Source organism: Diceros bicornis, chromosome X, assembly GCF_020826845.1.
Source record: "Diceros bicornis minor isolate mBicDic1 chromosome X, mDicBic1.mat.cur, whole genome shotgun sequence".
Lineage (NCBI taxonomy): Eukaryota > Metazoa > Chordata > Mammalia > Perissodactyla > Rhinocerotidae > Diceros > Diceros bicornis.
In genome coordinates, this window is record NC_080781.1 from 20,081,433 (window position 1) to 20,105,086 (window position 23,654).

The 23,654-nt window shown below is 39.3% G+C and overlaps 2 protein-coding genes across 2 annotated transcripts in view; one reads left to right on the forward strand and one right to left on the reverse strand.

Moving 5' to 3' along the window:
* APOO (apolipoprotein O) overlaps positions 1 to 350 on the reverse strand; it is a 54,082-nt gene extending 53,732 nt beyond the window's left edge. The window contains exon 1 of the mRNA XM_058535581.1: positions 58 to 350. Coding sequence (XP_058391564.1) covers positions 58 to 66 — 9 coding nt within the window. The 5' untranslated portion in view covers positions 67 to 350. The remainder of the gene's footprint in view (positions 1 to 57) is intronic.
* Positions 238 to 23,260, forward strand: CXHXorf58 (chromosome X CXorf58 homolog). Its single transcript, XM_058535580.1, has 9 exons — positions 238 to 586; positions 3,191 to 3,326; positions 4,356 to 4,455; positions 6,246 to 6,340; positions 6,766 to 6,877; positions 12,469 to 12,600; positions 17,004 to 17,233; positions 19,939 to 20,101; positions 20,664 to 23,260. The coding sequence occupies exons 2-9, from the start codon at positions 3,211 to 3,213 to the stop codon at positions 20,838 to 20,840; spliced, it is 1,125 nt and encodes a 374-aa protein (XP_058391563.1). The 5' UTR covers positions 238 to 586; positions 3,191 to 3,210; the 3' UTR covers positions 20,841 to 23,260.
* The last annotated feature ends 394 nt before the right edge of the window (positions 23,261 to 23,654 follow it).

Here is a 23,654-nt window from a genome sequence, read left to right on the forward strand (position 1 = left end):
GGCTCCGGGAAGCCGAGAGGGGGCGGTGACAGCTGCGACCCGGTTCCACGCTCTCACCTTGAACATGCTGCTGGCAGCGGCGGTTCCGGCGGGGTCACCCCGGCCCCGGCCCCGCCCACTACAGAGAGGCGGATACGGCGGCCGGGTAGGGCCCTGATTCCTCCCACTGCAGGCGGGCCGCAGTGCGGATGACGGCCGGCCGTACAGCCAATTCGATCCTGCGAAAGCGTAGTTCGGAAGCGTGGGCTGGAAGCGGCGTCGCGGAGCTGCAGAGCGTCGCGCCCCGGCCCAAAAAAACACAAGCCCCGCCCTCCAGGAAGCTCCGCCCCTGAGCCGGCGGTTGCTAGGCGGCAGGAAAGCGCCAGCTCAGTGTGGGCGGCACGCGGGGGCGCGAGGAGCGAGGCGCCGGGCGCGGCACAGCACTGGGAATCGGCCTTCGCCGCCGCTATTGGGCGCCCAGAGGCGTGGGCTGGGAATCCTGTGCGCCGAGGCCGCCGGGCGAGGGCGCTCGGAGGGCCTCGGGCGGCTGCGAAAGCCTCGCAGCCGGAAGCCGCTGACCTCGGGGCCTGGATTCACCTCGCAAAAGGTTTTCCGATTTTTTTTTTTACTGTGGGCTGGACGTTTCTGAGGTTTTAAATTTAAACTAATTTGTCACGTCCTTTAGTCTCGAAGGGCCCTGATCTCTTTTTTTCTCTTTAAAATACTTAAGCGTATGCCCCTCACTGAGAATCAAATGTCGGTCCCTTAAAACTAGTAGAAATAAGTAATAATGACAGTAATCAGCTTATGAACAAGAATAGCGAGCACTAACACGGCAGTTTACTATGTGCCCAGCTCTTATCTAAGCTCTTTGCACGTATTCATCTAATCTTTCCGACAACCCAAGTAGGTGGGCACGATTATTATTCCCAATCTAATAGATGAGGAAACTGAGGCACAGAGAAGTAATTTACAGGGCCACACAGAAGGAAAATGGGAAGCCAAGATCCAAACTAGGTAGTCTACCTTTAAAGCCTGTGATCTTGCCTAAATAATTATTATAGTGTCTCATAATGGGGGTGTGTTTCATATTTCATTCTTGTTTCACATCCTAACCCCATAAAAAGTGTAAATCCATCCAGGGGGGCATCCAGAAGAATTTGGGGATTTGTGTGATGGCGTGTCACTGCCATCCAGCCAAAGACCACTGGGAACACATCTGTAGTTGAACAAGTTGGGTTTATTTCTCATTGCTGCGAGGAAAACCCACACCTTGGAAAACAGTGGGGCATCTCAGTAATTGGGTGTTACAAAGATTTATTATAGGATTTGGGCTTTGGTTGGGTGATTTTGGGGTGAGTTCAAGGAAGAGGGGCTTTGCTCTGGATTGGGTGTTGTTGGGAAGCCGGGGTAACACTGAAGCCCAGCTGTGAGTGCCAGGCCAGCTCCCGGGTGTTAAGGGCTGCTTCTCTCTTTCTTGAGAGAATTGTATGTTCCAAGCCATCCCCATCCCTATCCCTAAGGAGAAATATTGAGTAGACTCTGAAGGCTCTGCATAAGTAAGGGAATGCCCTATTTATATAAAAGTGTGAAGTATAGTGATAAATTAAGGCAAGAGTTCTTAATTCAAGGGGTACGTGAACTTGGATGGGGAAAAATTTACAACTTTATTTTCACTAACCTCTAACTGAACTTTAGCATCTCTTTCAACTATAGTGTAGGCAAAAACCACAGTAGTATCAGCAGTCTCTGTGGCTTTGTCATCAATAGAAAGCACAGATATTTTCATATCACATTACAGTCATGGCAGATTTCTTGAAATATTTCTGCTCATTACCACTTCGCAAGTACAGTAGTTATTAGAGCTCTCATTTTACTGAGTGCATAAAGAAGACACATTTCTATGATTTTATTTTTGAAAATATTTTGAGAATGATTTCAATATAATTGGAGTCCTTTGTAATCCTATGTATTTTATGTTATGCATTTAAAAATATATAGTTCTTGGGCCGGCCCCGTGGCTTAGCGGTTAAGTGCACGGCTCCGCTGCTGGTGGCCCGGGTTCGGATCCCGGGCGCTCACTGACGCACCGCTTCTCCGACCATGCTGAGGCCGTGTCCCACATATAGCAACTAGAAGGATGTGCAGCTATGACATATAACTATCTACTGGGGCTTTGGGGGAAAATAAATAAAATAAAATTATAAAAAAATATATATGTATATAGTTCTTAGAGTCTGTCTGTAGGGTCCATGGCACCAAAAGAAAAGATCAAGAGCCCCTGGTTTAGTAGAAGAGACTAAGCAGAGACTAAGAATTTGGGAGCTGCATCCAAATTGGAGTAATGTGTCAAAGGATAGAAAGAGGTAGAATCAGATCATTAAGTACACACCCTCTCATTTTGCCAAGGAGAGAACTGAGCTATTGAGAGGTTAAGGGACTTGCCCAAACTCACACAGCTATTGCATGATAAAACCGGATGGAAAGTTTTTAGACAAGCTTGTAAAAACCCTCCTCTCTGCTAGGCATTGGGGATTCCATAGTTAGCAAGATGTCTCCTGATGTCTCAGCGAGCTTGTTGGGGTGACAGCCAAGAAAACAAATATGACGCGATATGAGAAGTACTGTAAAAGAAAAACATATACAGTATTATGGGACCTTGGAGACAGGAGTGAGCAGTTCTGTAAAAAAGAGAAGGTGAAAAACTTCAGAGAAGAGGCATCAATTAACTGGGGTCTTGAAGGATGAATTGATGTTTGCTGGTGGTAGAGAAGTCATTGCAGGTAGAGGAAGTGGCATGATCAGCGGCAGAGTTGTAAAACATTGAATGATTTTGGCAAGAAGTTCTTGTTCTCACAGAGCATGGAGAGGAATGCTGATGAAAGTCGGTATTTTGAGATTTGAAAGAGAATGGAACTAGATTTTGAAAAGACTTGAATGCCTTTCTAAGGAGTCTGGGGCTTTAGTTTGGAAGAAATGAGGTGTCCCTGAAAGATTTTAAGTTGGGGAGTGATAAGGTTGGATTATTGCTCTAAAAAGTTCATTCCAGCTGCAGTGCAGACAATGTAAACTGTAAGCAACATTAAGAGATCCACGATGCCTTCCTTTCTAAGGGGTTCCGGAATTAGTGCAACAATCATATGGCACTTGAGTCTTGTCCAGTGTAATAATATAGATTATGACCTCAAATGCTTAATTTATGTACTTTCAGAGTACTCCATTGTAAGGAAAATGAGTCGTTCCTCAAAGGCATTGGTTACTGGTGTTTCAAAATCAGATAATCCACCTTCAGGAAAAGGCCGCAAAGTACATTCGTCAAATATTTTAAAGACAAAGACAATACAAGAGTAAGTAGCCGTCTATCGCCTGTATCATTTTCCACAACTGGACAGTTTCCATACGGTATTTACCTAGCTAACATCCAACATTTCTTGTTTTGTAAGTTAGAGGTTTTGTGTTTTAAAATTACTTTTGAATTGAATAATAACTATTATAATTATAGTATTTCATAATTTACAAAGTATATTAACACACATCTCTTTGATCCTGACACAACCCGGTGAAGCAATCTTATTATTACATTTTGTAGATGAGGAAGCAGCAAGTGGGAGAAGGTAAGTGATTTGCAGAAGGTTAAACAGCTAATAAATGGCATCAGCTGGGATTCAAAGATTTGTTTCCATATTTCAGGCCTTTTTTACTCTAACATCTTGTAGTCTGCATTTTGCCAGCTAACGGTGACGTTATACAGGAGTACCTACCTCTCTTTGCATGTAGCCCTATGAGGGGTAGTGACAGGGTGGGCCAATCTCAGAGAGGTGGATCCCTACAATCTGCCAGTGCTGGGATATGATCAAAAGTAGAATAATTCTCTGGCCTGACTGGGATAAGCCTGGTTCAAGCAAAGATCAGAGAAGGGAGTTTCTTTTTCTAGAGCACGGTCATCTGCTCCCAGAAGAGAATGGGGCCTGCTGTAACTTTGACTATTCCTCATTCTATTTTCATAGCACTTGAACTAGTTGGACAGTGTTTTTAAGAACTAACCATAATGGAATCATTTTAGGTCATGGATGTTTTTAGAAAACAAGTTTGTCCCCTCACACTTTTTATTTATAATATATATGCCTTTTGATGATAAAGTTTAAGCCAGGACTGTTTTTTGATCTCAAGGGAAATATCAAGTATTTCATATCCTCATTCTGACTAGATTCTGCAAATGACCAGTTCCAATTACCACATCCAAATGTTCCTCATTAGGTCAGCTTTAGGGTGGGGGATGGGGAGGTACAGGAGGAGGAAGCATAAATTCAGAGCTCCCCAAGATTTTAGGAAAATGAAAAATATTTCACAAATCTTAGCCTCTTTTTTTCTCTCAGAGTTAATAAAGATATTTCAGCTCAAACGATACAGAGAGCTTGGTTAGCTCATATGGACAAAACAATATTTCAGCTCCTAAAGCACACAATTTGTGCAGCGGTATGTATTTTGCTTTTTGTTTTCTCTGACAGATTTAATTACTTATTAAGCTAAAAGGTCTGTTAAGTAAAAGTAGAATATATAACCTTTTTTATCTCTTCTATTTGAATCTAATAATATTGCATGGGGTTCTGGGATTGCTTCTTCGGTTAGCCCTAAATGAATATTTCTGGATTTATTTTTAACATGGGTGACTATTATTTCTTTTTCTGAAACCAGTATGATGTTTTTAAAAATTTGATTTTTTTATTTGAAGATGTGAGACAGTGATCTTCCAACAATAAAAATCTCTGAATTAAAAGTACCCTTACCTTCTACCCAGCAATTTCACTTCTAGGAGTTCATTCTACAATATATGTACAATTTCATTGCAGTATTGTTTGTAACAGCAAAGAGAGTAAACTACATAATGTCCATTGATAGGATGCTGGTTAAATAAGTGTTGGTGCTTTCGTAGTGTTAAACCTTGCAGCCTTGCATATGATTCTGTGATAGAAAGATAGCTAAGATATCTCGTTAGTGAAAAAGGCAAGTGCAAAACACCATGAATAATATGGTCCTATTTGAGTAAAAAAACACACACAAAAAAAACAAAACAAGATGCATATTGCCCGACTCCCCAAAAAAACAATTCTGGCAACCTTGGCAGAGTATTAAGCCTTCCTGCATATAGTACCAAATATTCTTCTAATAAAATCACCCATGATTACAGTAGTCTATAATTAGTAATAGTCACATTAAGGGAATTTTAGCAGCTCTGAAAAAAATCATAAAGTCTGAGCAATATGTACACTTCTTCACCATCTGATCCACAGAACCATTTCTTATGTCAGTAAAAGCTAAATGCCTCAGAGAAAACCCACCCCGGTAAACTCGTGACATTTCAGGTCCATTGTCCATTATCTTCACATATGGAACTTGTAATTAATTATCATAATACTAGTTTTGTCATAATTTTAGACTCGTGTAGTAACAGAAAAACGTTATCCTAATGTTTCAAGTTACTACCTTACATTAATAATGCTTTGTCATTTTAAAAGCCCTTTGGTGTACATTTTTATGTGATTATCATAGGCATTAAGATTGGGCAGGGTCATCCTATGGGGACGGGGCGTCAGGGCTTTAGAGTCAAACAGATCTAAGTTTAAATCGTGGCTTCCCTGTTTACTACCTGTATGCCTTTGGATGAGTTTCAGACACTCCCAGAGCCTCAGCCTGCTCAGTAAAATGGGAAGGGTAATATTCGAGTAATATTGCTGAGTCATAAGGATTAAATGAGGTTGTGTGTATAAGGCAGCTAATGTAGTATGTGGTATAAAAAAGGTGCTTAAAAGCTAGTAACATTACTGTTATCATCCTCATTTTACAGTGATTCATTCAACATCAAATAACTTGTCAAGCACCTGCTATGTTCCAGGCACTATACTAGATGCTAGGAATACAGTGGTAAAGAAGAAAGACACTGCCCCTACCTTCATGAAGCTTATAGTCTACTAGGAGACACAGATGAGTTTATAGTTAATTACAATATATTGTGCAAAGTGTTGTCATAGGGAAAGAACAGTGCTTGGGGTCTCAAGGAGGGACACATGCCCAAATTTGGAGGCTAAAAGGAGTAACTGCCTCAAGGCTACACAGATGATATGTGGAGAAGCCAAGACTAGAACGCAGGTCTTCAGAACTTTAAGTCTGGTGTACTTTTCACTTCATTATGCCACCTCTGTTATTTTCAGTAAATTGTGTCTGAGCAGGGTACCACTTTCCATTTATAGTATCATCATCTATTTCAGGAGCATTTTGTGTCGCATGAAATACTGAAGAAAGTGAGCCCCTTAGAGGCTGAGCTTGTTAAAGATCCTAGCATGAAGTGTAAAGTTAGATTCAGGTAATGTTTCTATGCTGATTTATTTCAAGAAGTACTTAGTTAATATGAAGAAATCTTAGAAATTTATTTTCTTAAGTCCTCGTAACTTCTCAGGATATAATTACAAAGTAAATGTGTTATTCTTATTCACATTTATTATGTGAAGAAACTGAGGCATGACTCTTGGGCCTAAAGTTGCCTTGAGTGGCTCTCATCTCCCATGATGTGTCCAGTCTGACACACACATGAGAATAGTTATGAGCACACACACCAAAATGTGGCTCTTTCATCCTCTGTAATGCTTTTCATTACCAGTTCTTTCTATGCTCTGGCATAGCCTTTACCCTGCATGCAAGAAACTATGTGAACCACCTTAAGTACAAGGGGAAGAAGTAACTGACTCCCAAACCTGAAGCCAAATGACTAATTTTTGGTCTTTATTTCAGATTTAGTGGTGAAACATTTCCACCTTTCATCGTGTTTAAAATTTTTCTTCATACCGAAGGCCATGGTTACAAGTATTTCAGTGGAAAAAATTTATTAAAGCCGTCAAGTGAGGTGATATTTCATGATGTACATTTTGTTAATTTTGCTTCTTAACATCTATGTAGTATCTGAATTGCATTCAAAGTATATGGTCTAAGTTATTTCACCATTAAACAGCCCAGCAGGCAGGTAGTACTTGTTTTAAGCATCATGTTTTAAAGTGTCTGCATTTATTAGCTAAAAAATATTTGGAATGAATTACTTATATAAGGCCCTAGAAAATACCCATCAGTTTTCTTTGTATTAAAATTTGGGTTTGTTAATAATGGACTGAAGTGGCTGATGGGTCAGGGCTTTTAAATTATGCAGAACGTTTGATGCAATCTTATTTGTTTTAATGGCATTTTATCATTGTTTCTTTGATTCTGGTAGCATATTTAGAGAAAGTGTGCTGGACTATTGGAAATGAACTTTTAAAATATTAATCCTTTTTTTACATGAGTTCTCATACTTTTAAGTTTCATGAATATTTACCATAATTGTGTCTACAGCATAGGAATCACCTGAGGATCTTGTGAAAATGCATTTCTGATTCAGTAGATCTGGGATGAGGCCTGAGATTCTGCAGTTCTAACCAGCTCCCGGGTGCTGCCGCTGCTGCTGGTTCATGGGCCACACTTTTAATATCAAGGATGTACAGCATAGATTTTACTCTTTTGACCCTTATACAAATGACTGTAATTGAGTAAAAAAGAAGTGTACATTCTCATATTTAGCTTTTTATAAACCATACATCAAAGATTATTTTCCTGTAGCCTTCTGGAAGTATTTTACATGAAAAGTACAGCCCATCTGAAATGAAAAGTAATGGCACATATTCAGGGTGGAAGACCACACAGTTTCCCATCAGATCCGGCATGTGCAGCATTTATTCTCTGAAGAATATTAGAAAAGGAAAAGAGACTGCTTTTCTCTGTGTTCTCAGGCAATATCAGAGAAAATTTAACTCAGTTTCAGAAATGTATCAAATGAATTAGGTGTTTTAGTGTTTCAGAAACATTAATATTCATCTATATAGAATGACTTCATATGGGAAAGTAGATATTTATCCTACATTCAAGGAATAAATTCATGCCATGTTTATGTACAGAATAGGCTTATAGTTGTCTCTGTAAAGTATCATCAATTGTTGCTTTTCTGAGGTTATGTAATGGGGCTTTTCCAGGAACTGAAATTCTCCCGGGCTCACTCCTGGAGGCCCCTGCTGTCCCCAGGCTGGAGCAAATGAGAACCTTAGAGGCTGTGACTGGAAAGCACTGTGTGTATATTAAAACTCATTAGAATGCTGTATAATAACTTAAATTTTTAATTTAAATTACAAAGTAACTGTTAAAAAAAAGGAAATAGCACAGATTTTTTAAAAAAGGAAAATATGCCTTTATGCCTTTCTTCTCTGTGCTACAGCTTTCACTCGCATAGAGTGATCGCTGTGAATAGTTTGCTGTGTATCCTTCATTTTTTCCCCATGAAATACACACACAAATATGTTTTTAAATTTTTTTGTTCTTCTTATAAAAATGCAATCATACTATTCAGCTTGAGTTTTTTCACTAAACATTATAAAGGGTTTTAAATGATCAGCACATACCCAACTTGAAGAGAACAGCTTAGGGTTCTTTTTTCCCTTTAGTTCAGCTTCAGAACAAACTCGGGTAACACTTGGATTCATGGTTGATGGAAATCTGTAGAAGTGGAATTTTTCTCACTATAAGTTTACCCAACTCCTTCACTCTTTAAATGTAGAAATTGTGTCTTTAGCAAACTGATACAACTTTTCTACCTTTACTTATTTCTTAATATGGCAGAAATAAGTCAGTTTCAGTCCATTCAGATGTTTAATCTAAGTTCACTTATGAAGGAGGGGAGTTTCGCTGATTTTGTTATTGTTGTTCCATCTTTTCCCTCATTCTTATTTCCATTTCTAGTTTCGTTTCCTTATCATTTTCCAATGGCATTTCTCATATATTCACAAAAAAACAAAAAGCAAAAACAAGTGAAAGAATGCAGTATAGCCTAAACAACTTTGGAGAAGAAGAACAAAGTTAGAAGATTTATACTACCTGATTTCAAGACTTAAAAAGTTACAGTAATCCCGACAATGTAGTGATGGCATAAAGATAGACGTGTAGATCAATAGGATAGAGTAGAGAATTCAGATATAGACCTACACATGGGTGATCAATTGATTTTCATCAAAGGTGCCAAGGCAGTTCAAATGGTGCTAGAACAATTGGATAGCCATGTGTACAAAAAAGAGATGTTGTTCAGTTACCTACTTCGATGATCTATTTTCAGAGCAATGCTTATTTACAGAGGGTTGTCACTATAGTTAGTCTACCAACTATATTTAGAATGGTCTAAAGCCTTGCTACTCAAAGTATGGTCTGCAGACTTGCAGCACTGGCATCCCCTGGGGCTTATGAGAAATGCAGACTCTCAGATCCCACCCCAGACCCACCAAATCAGCATCTGCATTTTGTGTGTGTGTGTGTGTGTGTGTGTGAGGAAGATCAGCCCTGAGCTAACATCCATGCCAATCCTCCTCTTTTTGCTGAGGAAGACCGGCCCTGAGCTAACGTCTATTGCCAGTCCTCCTCCTTTTTTTCCCCAAAGCCCCAGTAGATAGTTGTATGTTATAGCTGCACATCCTTCTAGTTGCCGTTTGTGGGACGCGGCCTCAGCATGGCCGGACACACGGTGCGTCGGTGCGCGCCCGGATCCAAACCCAGGCCGCCAGTAGCGGAGCACGCGCACTTAACTGCTAAGCCACCGGCCAGCCCAGCATCTGCTTTTTAACAAGATCCCCAGGCAATCCTAGGCACAATATAATTTGACAAGGACTGTCCTAAGGGTGCCCCCCACAATGGCCTAGAATACCTCTGGGTAATTGCCAATTCTTAAACGTTAACTTCCAGCAACTGTTATTTTAAATTGAACATCCCTGTTCTTTTTGAGGATTGGGCATTTATGTAAAAAGGAAAAGCATTATTATTAATAATAGCTGCCCTTATTGAGCACTATCAAGTACAGTGTTAAACATTCTTTGTGCATTATCATTTGATTCTCATAAACTCTAGAATGTAAATTCTGTTATTATCTTCATTTTAAAAAGACTAAGTAATTTGCCTAAGGTCTCACAACTGGAAAGTGAAGGAACTGACATCGAGACCCAGTGAGCCTGCCTCCAGCGCGCATGCTCTTAACCGGGTTACTCCTGAGTCAAGAACCCCGCTAAATGCGTTCTCTTATATGGCCCCCTGATAACTCCGGTGAGGTACATGTTATTCCCATTCTGCCTATGAGGAAGCTGGGACTTGGAGAGGCTTGTCAGGGGCGGAACTGAGACTTGAACACTTCTCCGTGTTTCCGCCGTACTGTGCACATTTCGAGGTTGAAACAACACCAGCAGTTATGGTTGTTTTATTAATTCTGAGCCTGTATATAATTGAACTGTTCCAAACTAAGAAACTCTGTTCCATGCAGAGATACCAGTTATTACTACCTTCGTGAGTGAGAACTTCCAGCTGAGCAGGGAAGTGACTTGAGATATTAGAGTAACTTGACAAGCCCAAGTATGGATGTAGCCCAGCAAGTAGCCGCAGGGCTGTGGGGGCTTCTGGGCCACAGTGATGCTGGGTATCAGGGGAAGTGTCAAATTTAGAGATGCCCCCCTCTGACCCTTTGAGTCACCCATTAAGAATGGAACCTGCCTCTTGAATCCTAGTCTGATTGGCTGCTATCCTGGAATCTTTGCCTAGTTTTCGCCCTTCCCTTCTTCCTGGGGCTGGGCTCTTCTTTCCCATCCCTTCCTATCCAGAAGAACATTCCTGAATCTGGCCATACACAGCAGATGTCTGAGAAAGAACATCTTGGACATTGTAGGGCAAACTTTTTTCAAACCCCTGTCACAAGTGGACAGCGAGCCTGCCCTGTGCTGCTAGGCGTGGGGGTTTTTTTGGCTGAGAGACTGGGAGGGGCCTGACACAGCTGAGCCACACAGCTGAGGCACCGTACAAATAAGGAAACTGGGGCTTGGAGAGATTGTTGGTGGTGGCTGAATGGAGTAGAGGAGGCAGGAACTGACAAGAAATACCTTTTCTAAGTAACTTGAGCTAAAGTAAAATATAGTTCTATCTAAAGAAATTCTCAAAGCAGAACTTCCATGGTTTCAGACCTCTTCAGTGTACAACTATTTGCTTTTACCTTTGGTGTCACTGTGGGGATGGTTAATTAGAACCCACAGGAAATTAATTGCAAGAAAGCATAATGGACATACATGCCAATACTGCCTTTTCTTTAGATGCATAGTGTATAAAGAAACGTAAAATAAAAATGATCTGCCTAAAGGAAGGTTCCATCACATTTTTAGTGAACTGTTTCTGTCCCTTCAATTTAGTGCGTTAGAAATAAAACTACAACCATCTGAATATTTTCTTTCATTTTCCCATATCTGTCTGTGTTCTAAGCTTTGGAATTCAAAATAAATAAAAAAGGAATATTCTGGATAACAAAAGTGAGAATTAGAATAGAAAATACATTAAGGCTCACTGTTGTATTTTGTGTTACGTAAAAAGAACAGAGATTCCAAGTTTCAATCCTATCTCAACCACTCTTCTATGGCCTTATATCAGCATTGTAACAGAGTTCCCAAACTTTCACAAATATCACATTCTGAGATACAAAGGAAAAGAGAAACTGATATGGAATCAAAAGATATTTGAATTTTCATCTACGCCAGTCTCCCTTCACATAAGCATACCCTTTGTGGCCAGAAGCACAGATAGGTAATATAAATGTGTGTTAGAAGAAGAGTCAGCACATACTTAAGGGGGGTGGGTAGGAGGGTGGGGAGTACTTACGTCTCTACTCACAGTCTATGTATAGCTCTTAGCACAAGGATAGGTATACGTGGAAGGGTATGATGCAAATAGGGCCAGACAGAATTTGAGCCTCCTTATTTTCTGGATTCTTCTATCTCGGCCCTCTCAAGTGCTTTCCTTGAGTACAAAATATTGACATTTGGGAGAGGAAAAGAAAAACCCTTTGTTTGCTACTCTTTGGCTACTTAGAATGAAGTGTGAAGGAGAGAGAGGTCTAAGCAATCTGAAACATACATGTTTCCATTTGGGGGTGATACGTTAACTAACACATAAAAGCGAGCTGGCCCCGGGAGCTGGCCCCAGGGACAATTTTCATTGCAGTTCCTAGGGCAACCTATTTAATAACCAGGTGAGTTTTTTCTGCATTGACAGCGTGAATGACGTTATAGGTTTGTTTTGTTTTTTAAGGGAAAATAATGTTTTTTAAGGGGGAAAAACAAATTTTTTTAAAAAAACTGTGGTCCTCTGAGGATTGTAGACTCAGCTTACTCCTCTAGCTACATTTCAAGACTATGTAGATACAGTTATGGAAACAAATTTTAAGTGGTTTAAACATCCCTATATAATCTTTTCTTTGTAAATATAGTCTTTTTATTGAATTGCAAGCTGCTGGAAGAAAGGAACAATATTTGATGTATTTGTCAGAAAACATGTAAAGAGTGTGCTGATAATTATTGCTATTCTACAACTATTTTAAACGTCTATTTTCTGTTCTCTTTATAGGCAGTGGTTGATGCTTGTGAAATAATGGGTAAAAAGAAATTTTACCATCAAATTATGGAAGATGAATATCTTTTCCAGAAGTTCAAAATAAGTGATAAAATAGATATTGTCACCCTGAAAGATTACATGCAAGTAAGGAACTTAGATTTAGATACTGAAAACAAACAAACAACAACAATAAAAGCCTTCTGACCCTATCCTCCAAGAAGAAAGAATTGTACATTTTTTTATGGTAAAATACGCACAATTTACCGTTTTAAAGTGTACAATTCAGTGGCATTAAGAACATTCACAGTGTTGTGCAGACATCACCACCATCTAGTTCCAGAACCTTTTTGTCACCTTTAAAAGGAAACCTCATATCAGTTAAGCAGTCACTCCCATTCCTTCATCACTTCAGCTACTATCAACCACTAATCTGCTTTCTGTGTCTCTAAATTTGCCTATTCTAAATTCACTTAAAATGGTTAAAATAGTGAATTTTATATTATGTGAATTTTATCTCAATAAAAAATAAAAAATAAATACATGGTGCTAAGAGAGTGCATGATGGGGGTTTGATCTAATAAGGAAGAGTTCTATTGTTGGTTGGATACTTTCTGCTACAAGTAAGAGAATATTCCCAACCACAAGAGGCTTAAATAATAAAGGACATTTATTGTCCCAGGTAAGAAGTCCCCAGATAGGTGGGTCCTGGGTTAGCTAATGCAGCAGCTCAAGGACATCAGAAGTCTGGGTGGGCTTCTCTACAGTTCTCTTGGCTTCCTTTACATGGTAACAGGATGACTGTCGCATTCTCAACTACTTTCAAAGGCAGGAAGAAGGGGACTCCTAGCATCTTTCTCTATTTCAGGAAGAAAAATCTTTCCCAGAAGCCCCAACAGACTTCCCCTCAGATCCCGTTGGTCAGGCCTGGATCACATGCTCCCCCTAAACCAATCACTGATAAAGGGAAATGGGATCATTTCCCACAATTGACTTAGAACAATTATGGTTCATGTGCTGGGGCCCTCCTTCCTGGAGCATATTGCCAGTTCATACCCAACAAAAAAATTCAGGGCTCCATGAGCAAGGAGAAGTGGGAAATGGTTGATGGGCAGCCAATCAACAATGTGTCACAGCCTCAGTCTAGGGCTGAGCAGCTGGCACACCCCAGGCAAAGGCTCTGTGGCAGGAGGAGCTGCAGGGCCTGAAAGCAGGTCTGTGGGGCTAGAGAAGAGAGAGCATGGAGGGTGTGGTATACGGTCAGGCTGGAGGGCCGGTAAGAGATCATCATGCAGGCCTTCGACCATAGTAAGGTGTCTTTTTTTTCTTCATTCTGTGTGCAATGAGAAGTTGGTGCAGTGTTTCGAGAAATGAGGTGATCCAATCTAGAGTGAAAAGATACGTCTGGCTGAAATGCAGGGAATGAATTAGAGGACAGTAAGAGCCTTCTCCCAGTTTGGAGGTTCCTGCAGTATTTTAGGAGAGATGGTGGTATCTTGGTTTAGGGCTGTGAGGCTGGAGATGCAAGGGGTAATTAGAGAATAAAAGCAGTGGGCCTTGGTGACAGACAGGGAGGTAAGCTAAGGGAAGGTGTCCAGTATGGCTCCTAGGTTTCTGGTTTGCATATCTGGTCAGACAGCAGTGCTGAATCAAGGAACTTAAAATAGATACCTGAATAATAATAATAGCAAATGCTGATATAAAACCAACTCCTTTTATTTTCATAACAACCCTAAGAAGTAGGTACTATTATTACCCCCATTTTACAAGTTCTAAAGAAACAACGGATCTCAAAGTTCTAGCTCATAATAATAATATATGGCCTTAACTACTTGTTCAGTTGCTTCAATGTGAAACATGAAATTAATGCAGTGCCTTAGAGACTTCCAATTGTGTTTTCTTTCTTTTAGCCTTAACCTAGAAGATTAGGGAATTGAACTAGGAAATAAGTAGAGCTTGGGGATGCCAGCTATCTTTGCTAAGGACATGGGTTACATACTTGCAGATTGTGACTATGCCAAGGATTGATGTCATAGAAAGAAGTCCCCAGATAGACATATTGGAAGAGAGAGATATGATGATTGCTGACATTTATTGAGCCCTTTATGGACACAGCACTGTTTTTAGCTCTTTTATATGCATATTATCTTCTATTTTTGTGTGTGTGTGTGTGAGGAAGATCGGCCCTGAGCTAACATCCGATGCCAATCCTCCTCTTTTTGCCAAGGAAGATTGGCCCCGGGCTAACATCCGTACCCATCTTCCTCTACTTTATATGGGACACCGCCACAACATGGCTTGACAAGGGGTGCGTGCCCGGGATCTGAACCTGCGAACCCTTGGGCCGCTGAAGCGGAGCTCGTGTACTTAACTGCTGCGCCACCGGGCTGGCCCGCATATTATCTTCTTTAATCTTCAAGTTTGTAAATTATGTGACTGTTTTAACAGATGAGAAAAATGGAGTTTAATGAGAGTTTTTAAAACTTGCCCAAGGTCGCATAGCTATAAGTGCAGAGCAGATCATTGAAAGTTCTGAGATGTTTACCCGTTCTACTACTCTACTCTCGGGAAATAAAATATGCAGGCAGTCCTTACTTTGCACAGTAGTACAGGGCCATAAAAATGACCATGTGGGCTGAAACCATGCAAAGCAAACTTAATAATCGATGGGAAAAATTGTAATTGCTCCATGACCTTTAAAAAATCTTGTCAAAATGTTAAAAACTCTGGTACTGCCTGTTATAAATATATAAGAAAATGAAAAAAAGCAAAACACTTATTTAGTACACTATAATTTAAAGCATTAGAAACATTGAGAATTGAAGTATTTTATTTCTTTGTAAAAACCTTATCAACTGTGAATATACTAAAAACCATTGGATTGTACACTCTTTTGTGTGTGTGTGTGTGTGTGTGTGAGGAAGATCAGCCCTGAGCTAACATCCATGCTAATCCTCCTCTTTTTTGCTGAGGAAGGCCGGCTCTGAGCTAACATCTATTGCCAATCCTCCTCCTTTTTTTTTTCCCCAAAGCCTGGATTGTACACTTTAAATGGGTGAATTGTATGGAATGTGAATCTCAATAAAGCTGTAAAAAAACCAGTTTATCAAGAATAGCTTAAATAGTACTTGCCTTCTTGTTCTCATATAATTTATAATATGGAGTGAGCATCTGCTCTAGGCCTTGGCAAATTGTCATACTCCTTTCTAAGTTTGGATCACCCACCAACATTTTATCTTTTGCGTTTTAAATGTTGTGAAATATCTCAGAGTTCCTTTAATGTGAAGTGGGTTTTTTTTGCCAGCGTCACTTCCTCTGGGACAGCTTCATCCTTTTCGTCACAGCCACTTTCCTCATTTATGTTGATAAATTCACCTTCACCAAGTTCCTCTGACTGCCTGTCTGCAGTCTCTTGAATGAGGGCAGTGTCAACATCCCCACGGTCACCTGTTTCTTCTAAAACTCCATTTACACTCTATTTGAATTTCACTTCCACAATTACCACTTTTTGTTTATTTGTTGGCCTATTCCCTCTTTTGATTATTCATTTTTGTGAAATGTCACCTGGGTTTATCACTGGGAGACAAAGAGGCAACACAACTACATACTTTGCTGTCTGTGTGTGAACTAACAGATCTGCAGTGACCAATCACTGACACACTTTGAAAGAAGTGACAAGATTTGTCACTAATCACCATGCATATCTGTTATTTATGTAGTGATCCACAGACTGAAGAGCTAGCAGCAGAGTTTGTACCTAATGCAATTACTCAGTTATACTGTGATAACTGAAATTTGAACCATGTTGTTGAAGGACTGGCTTATTTGATTAAATGGTGGTAATTGAAATTTGTGCATGCCTAAATGATACAAAGGGAGGACTGCCTGTATGAGTGTGAGTGTGTGTGTGTGTGTGTGTGTGTGGTGTACCCTAAATGCCTAGCTATTATTCCGTTTCCTAGCATTGTAGCTCCTCCTGCCCTATTCCTATCATAAATGAACATTTATAAGGTTGAATTGATTATATATTTCATTTTTAAATTCCTAATTTGATATTTTAAGTTTAAAAAAAGAAAAGTGGGATTTCTACAAATTTTCCAAATAAAAATAGTGAAATTCACCATTTAGCACCAGAGATGAACTCATTATTTCTAAAAAGGTTTGTGCAAATGTCCTCTCAACCCAAGCATGTCATGAATGAGCACTACCAGGTATGCAGATCACATAGCTATTTTCAATTTTTAGGCTCATCCTGAGTTTAATTTATCTGAGTTATATTTGCCATTAAAATGTTTATGCAGTAAATAAATATTTAGTGACTGTGGTACTATGTGCATGATACTGTGTGACAAGGACTTTGCCTTCCAGATAGCTAAAACATTGATTGTCAGTAATAAGAGTCATAGTAGAGAGATGCCAATAAAGTTCAGAGATGGAATCAAGGGCTGCTTTTTGGATGAAGTGATGTTTGAGTGGAACCTTGCGAAATGTGTCTAAAAACATTCTAGAGCACCCACAATCAATCATTCTTAATTGTGTTTTCCATATAGTATTCCAGTCTTCTGGATGAGACCCCTGCGTCTTCTGGTGGCAGAAATAACTACTGGCGAAGATTAAACCTCAAAAACATTCCCAAGACAATGATAATATATGACATAGTTGATTATGCAGAATCTGGAATAATCTCAAACCGTCTACGAAAAGAAATGAAGCATCTGTTACAGAGACCACAGACAGAAGAGATGCGTCAGCGCCAGCTCCGGATTGTTTCTGAAATTAGGTAAAAGTGATCTTTCACCAGGTTTACAATACTGGGGGCATTTCTGAAAATATTCACATTCTGCCAAATAGTTCACTAAAGATAATAATGGGGCATATGGGAAAAATAGAGTTGGGGCAGATTGCTCAAAACTTATGCAACTTTGTAAACAGAGCACTAACAAAAAGGACAGTTGGTGGGGCCGGCCTGGTGGCGCAAGCGGTTAAGTGCGCGTGCTCCGCTGTGGCAGCCCGGGGTTCACTGGTTCGGATCCCAGGCGCGCACCGACACATCGCTTTGCAAGCCATGCTGTGGCAGCGTCCCATATAAAGTGGAGGAACGTGGGCATGGATGTTAGCCCAGGGCCAGTCTTCCTCGGCAAAAAAAGAGGAGGATTGGTGGATGTTAGCACAGGGCTGATCTCACAAAAAAAAACAAGGACAGTTGGTACCTGGGGAGATAACTTGTACCACCAGACAGGCAGCTCAGGATGGCTGGAGGCTGCCACAACAAATGTAAAAAATGTACAATAGAGTGGAAATGCTGGCGACTCTTTAATTAGAGCAGGTAGTGGGCACTGAGACAGTGCAGGTGGAAGTGGAGCCCTGGGCCAGTGTGGTTGCCTTTTAAGTGGACATGAGAAGCAGTGCAACCTGTCAAGAACCAAGAACCACCCAAGGCGGGGAGTAGGGTGGAGGGCAGTAAGGGTGGACTGTTGGAGGACGGGGTGCCTCTCTGGGGAGAGAGCCCTAGGTGCGGGTGCTAATTTTTGTTTTCATAAATACAGCCAAAAGGGCTCCCGTTGCCCATGCCACACAGAGCTGAGGACTTTTTCCTGCTGAAGGTTATAATTCTACTCTTGCTATTCTGGCTCCCTTTGCCAAGGATAAATTGTGTGTAAATTACAGTGACATTATTCCCTCCTTTACCAATATCATGCGAGCCAATTCACATTATAGAAACACATGTTGTAGCAAAATAGACTGTATTATGATCTGAAACAACATGGACAGAATATGACTGCTTCAATTATATTCCTTTTTTCTTTCTATTACCAAGTCTCAGCTAGCCCATCTTATTTATAAATTAAGCTTATTTTCTTAAGAAAAAGAAAGAGATAATAAGACTGAAGAGGACTTATTGGTAGTCTATTTTCACAAAGTTATATTTGAAATGAAAAATACTCCTTTAGTACATGAAGAAGACACTGGTGACCCACTGTCAAGCAAACATACTGGTTTTTTTTCAGGAGTAGAGATGAGTGGTGCTGACTCAGTAACATAATTAACCCCTTTTATTTTTTGATCAAGGCTATACATTTGCCAGACAGATGGCCTGGTGTAGGGTGCAGTCTGTCATCATGAAATAGATTTTCTCTAACTCATCCATATAAGCACTGAATATAGAACTTAACCCTATTACCGCCAAGGTCAAATAAATGATGTAATTTTCTCTGCCACCATATATAACCCTAGGCTCCCTGCTATTTGGACTCATGCTACTGAATATCCAAGAATGAGTCACTTAAAGAGCCAAATAAGTAGCCAAATTCTAAATCAATTGAAGAGGAAAAAGTACTTTCTTAAAGGCTTCTTTGATTGCAGTCTTAGTTTGGGATCTCCCAGAAGCAAACTCTGAGGCAAGGATTTGAGTACGAGTAGTTGATTTGGGAGGTGATTCCAGGAACCACTGATGAAAGGGAGTAGGGAAGTGAAACAGGGAAAGACAGGCAGCCAAAACAACGTGTATTAGTGAGCAAGTTACTACTGTGGGTAACTGAAACTTATTTCCTCCTGGGAATGTCTGAACCAGTGTAGAACATGCAACTCAAGTTATCCCTCAGGGGGCAAGGGAGTTGGGATATTTATACACCAATGCCCATCAGTCACTGGTTAAGGATTGCTTAGGAGGGGAGGTACTAATTCTCGGGACCTTCCTCACACATGGGCTCTTGTTTTCACAAGAAAGCTCTCAGGCTGAGTGAAGCCAATGCTGGCAGTTGAAAGTTGAGCCTATGTGCCCTGCAAAGGTAAGGCCAAGGGAACTATGGGCATGGCACCCACTGTGTCTGATCCCAGCATGGATAAAAACAGCTTGTTTTTTCAGCCATTATGAAATTTAATACTTTTTTGTGTTAGTAGATAGTATTAAAAAAAAAGATTCAAATGGCTACTACAAGTATTTTCTAGGAAAAGTGATTTTAAATTGATGCCACATTTTGTAATTTTTATCATCATTGTCTCAATGTCATCATCTATACACCTTCTTAAGTGGCAGATAAAGAACTATGCTGTGTAACTCAAGCAGAATTTTATAACTTTGGCCTAAAAACTTACATGCAATATTGCTCCAAGTACTGAGGTCAGTGATATATTTTCTAGAGGATGCTTTAATAAAATTTGGAACTTGCTTTACATTTAAATTTTTTTTTTTTTTTTTTGTGAGGAGATCAGCCCTGAGCTAACATCCGCCAATCCTCCTCTTTTTTTGCTGAGGAAGACGGCCCTGGGCTAACATCGGTGCCTATCTTCCTCCACTTTATATGGGACGCCGCCACAGCATGGCTTACCAAGCAGTACTTCGGTACGCGCCCGGGATCCGAACCAGCGAACCCCGGGCCGCCGCAGCGGAGCGCGCGCACTTAACCGCTTGCGCCACCGGGCCAGCCCCTACATTTAAATTTTATTTTGTGCAATATTTCTGTCTGTAATACAAATATTTTCTAGGTGCCCTTCATCCTTCTCAAATATTCAACCTTTATATCGGCCCTACCAACAGCAAAGTCAAATTAAACATCTGGGTCGTCGATCGAAGCAAGCTCAAATGAAAGTTGAGAAAATGAAAAAAGCTTTTAAGATGGCTAAAGAAAAAAATGCTTCTGTGGGGACTGTAAGTTAACTTGTACTGAATTCATTGTTTTGGACAATATTCAAACTGTAAGTAATTCTACTTCCATAAGTGGAATTTTCCTAACCTACAATAGTTCAATCAAGGCTGAAACACCTTTGGTATATACCTTGGGTAGTATAAAGCTACATTCCTCTTAGTAACACATATTTTAAAAATTCTTAAACAATATGAGTGGCTATTCTGATAAATACCAGCTGTTTTGGCTTCACATTAGCATGAGTTGGCAAAAAAAAAAAAAAAAAACCTATTGTCTCTGTATGTTAACACTGTTGATTCAGCACATCTCTAATGGTGCTTTTCTCAAAATGGGAGTCATTTCTATCTAAGCATATTAAAAGCTATATACTGTGTAAAGTCTGCCTCAGTATACTCCTACATTGTAGGAATGTTTACAATGAACACGTATTACTTTGTAATTTTCTAAAAATCTGCTATAAATTTTTTTGAGATGAGGCTAAGTATAAACAGTCAAATATAAATACATAAAGTAGTAAAAACTAAATAGAAAACACTTTCTGCTTTTATTTATAATTCTACCTAGGAACCGCAAATGGACACACCAGGTACAAAGCAACAAAAGACGATGGTTTTCTCCACTCCATCTTTTGACATTGTGAAAGTCAATGAACTCATGTCGGATGACAAATTGGAAAAAGAAGAAAAGGAATTATTTGCTTGGTGTCAAGACTTGTGTATTAATAATTCTCTATCATGTTAATGCACAGCTAATTGACAGAAAACCAAGTTATTCAACAATCTGCTTGTCTGTCTATAAATGATGAGTATGAGTATTAAAGGAAAACAAAATATAAACAAGCCCTCAGTATGCTCTCTTAACTAAATGCATGACAGATTTTTAAGCTCTTTTTGTATTACCATAGCTACCAATATTTTTTACTGACAGAATTTTAATCTGAATAAATTATTTCGACTAGATGCCCTCAAACTAACCATATACAGTTTTGTTCAAGAAATGATGAGTAAATGAGTCCCTGGAACTTTTATTCAATTGTGATTTTCTTTCATTTTAAAAATATATGTCAGGGCCAGCCCCGTGGCGTAGCGGTTAAGTGTGTGAGCTCTGCTGCTGGCGGCCCGGGTTCGGATCCCGGGCGCGCACTGATGCACTGTTTGTCAGGCCATGCTGTGGCGGCGTTCCATATAAAGTGGAGGAAGATGGGCACAGATGTTAGCCCAGGGCCACTCTTCCTCAGCAAAAAGAGGAGGATTGGCATGGATGTTAGCTCAGGGCTGATCTTCCTCACAAAATAAAATAAAATAAAATGAATTAAAAAAAAACATATCTGAACAGGCCATGCTTAGCATAAATATTAGAATTCACAGAATAAAAAGCTGCTCTTGAGTCAGCTTCCAGTGTCTTTCTTTTTTAGTAGCATGTTGTTTGTACAGAACAGCTTGTGATTGACCTATTCTGAATTATAATAAAAATAATAATGAATTTGTTGCTGCAGGAGGCATGACATATCATACCTAATCATTGTGGAGCATTGTAAGCACCTGGGCAGAATGTTGCATCTGCTTTAATATTGCACTTGGGATATTTTTCAAGTATAAAGACGATTTTGAGTAATATTTATCAATTTCCTTTTGAATTGATGAATTCCCATTCCTGATATGGTACAAATTATTGATATTTTTTGTGATCCAGGCTATTGGAGTGTATCAAACCTTACCAGAGACTGTGATAATTAAACAAAGTGCATTATTTATTGAACTTTAAAAATATAGTTCTTGATTTTGTTTAACATTTAAAATGTGGAGGTTGATTGCTGATTTAACTCAAGCAAAGCAGCCCATAAATGGATCTCATCCTCTGCTAAAACACTCTCTTAAATGATAAAGAATATTGGAGTAAATGTGTATGATTCCCACTAGAATATATTTAACATAAATGTGTACTCTTCAATATCCTCATTTGCTATCCAAAAATAGGATGGATAATCCCCTTGTTTTCAGAGCTTGTTCTGGACACTGGTTGAATAGAAAATACGTATTTGTCCTCATGAATCATGCATATTCTCATCCATTAAATTGGAAAGCAGTCCTTCATCCAATCAAATGCATATCAGATTCAGTCCATCCATAGTATGTGCAATAATAAAGCTAAGGAAGATTTCAGGTAACAAGATGAAGGAAAAGGACAAAGGTAGGACAGACTCTTTACGTTTAAGGGCACCCACCCACGTCTCATATTTCATTAGCTATGACTTTGTCCCATCGTAATGTCTAGCTACAAGGGAGGCTGGGAACTGTGCTCTTGTTTTGGGCAGTTTTGTACCCAAGTAAAATTCTATTGTTATAAGAGAAAGAGATAATGGATATTAAGGCATAACTAGCATCAGCTGCCAGACAGAGATCATTCTTCCATTGGTTCTTTTAACTTACATTAAATAATGTAACCACATCACAGAAAATCCTTTTAAAAGTAGAATTACACATAATCTCACCAGTATAATATAACAACTCTTCATTTTCTTATATCTTTCTAACCTATCTAAATATACACGTATTTACACGTGGTTGTAATTATAAGTGACATATAGATTTAAAAATTTCACTTAATTATATCTTAAACACAGTCCATTTAAAGAAAATAATTTTAATGGCCACATGATAGCCCATTATGAGGCATAATTTACTTAACCATTCCCATATCGTTGGATATTTCAGTCATTCTAATTTTTCACTATTGTAGGTAATTAACACTAGAGTGAACATCTTCATGCATGGTCTTCTTTCTTTTGGTTTTCTTTCTGTTATTTATTTTTAACCTAATTGCACTGTAATCAGAGAACATGATTTGTATGATAACTGATTCTGAGAAACTTGTTGGGACTGGCTTTATATAGCCAAATGTATGCTCAGTTTTCATAAATGTTTCTTGTACTCTTAAGAAAAAGATGCATTCTCTATAGTTGGATACAAGATTCTATACGTGTCCTTTTGATCAAGCTTGTTAATTGTATTATTTGTATTTTCTATATGCTACTAATTTTTGATCTGTATGACGTCAATTACTGAGAAAGCTATATGTTATATCCTACTATGGTGGTGGACTTCTCAGTTTCTCCTCATAATTCTGTCAATTTTTGCTGTATGTTGTTTGAAGATATCATTAAATGCATATATAATTTCAGAATTAGTGTCTCTTCCTGGTGAATTGAATTTGTTATCATTATGTAGTTACTATATTTAGTCCTAATAATGCATTTTTGCCTTGAAGGCTATTTTGTCCAATATGAACAGAGCTACTCTAGCTTTCTTCTGGTTAGTATCTGCCTGGCATATCCTTTTCCATCTTTTCTTATTTTCAACATTTTTATGTGTCAAAGATTGGCTAAATGCTCACTAATTCCATTTCCTCTTCCTTGGTACACAGGACTACATTTCCCAACTCTTTTTGCAGTTATGTTGGGACCACCAGAGGAATGTGGGCAGAAGTGATGTATGCCACTTCTAGGTTTGGCCCCTAAAATGTGATACATGGTCTTTGATATGCTCTCTTCCTCCC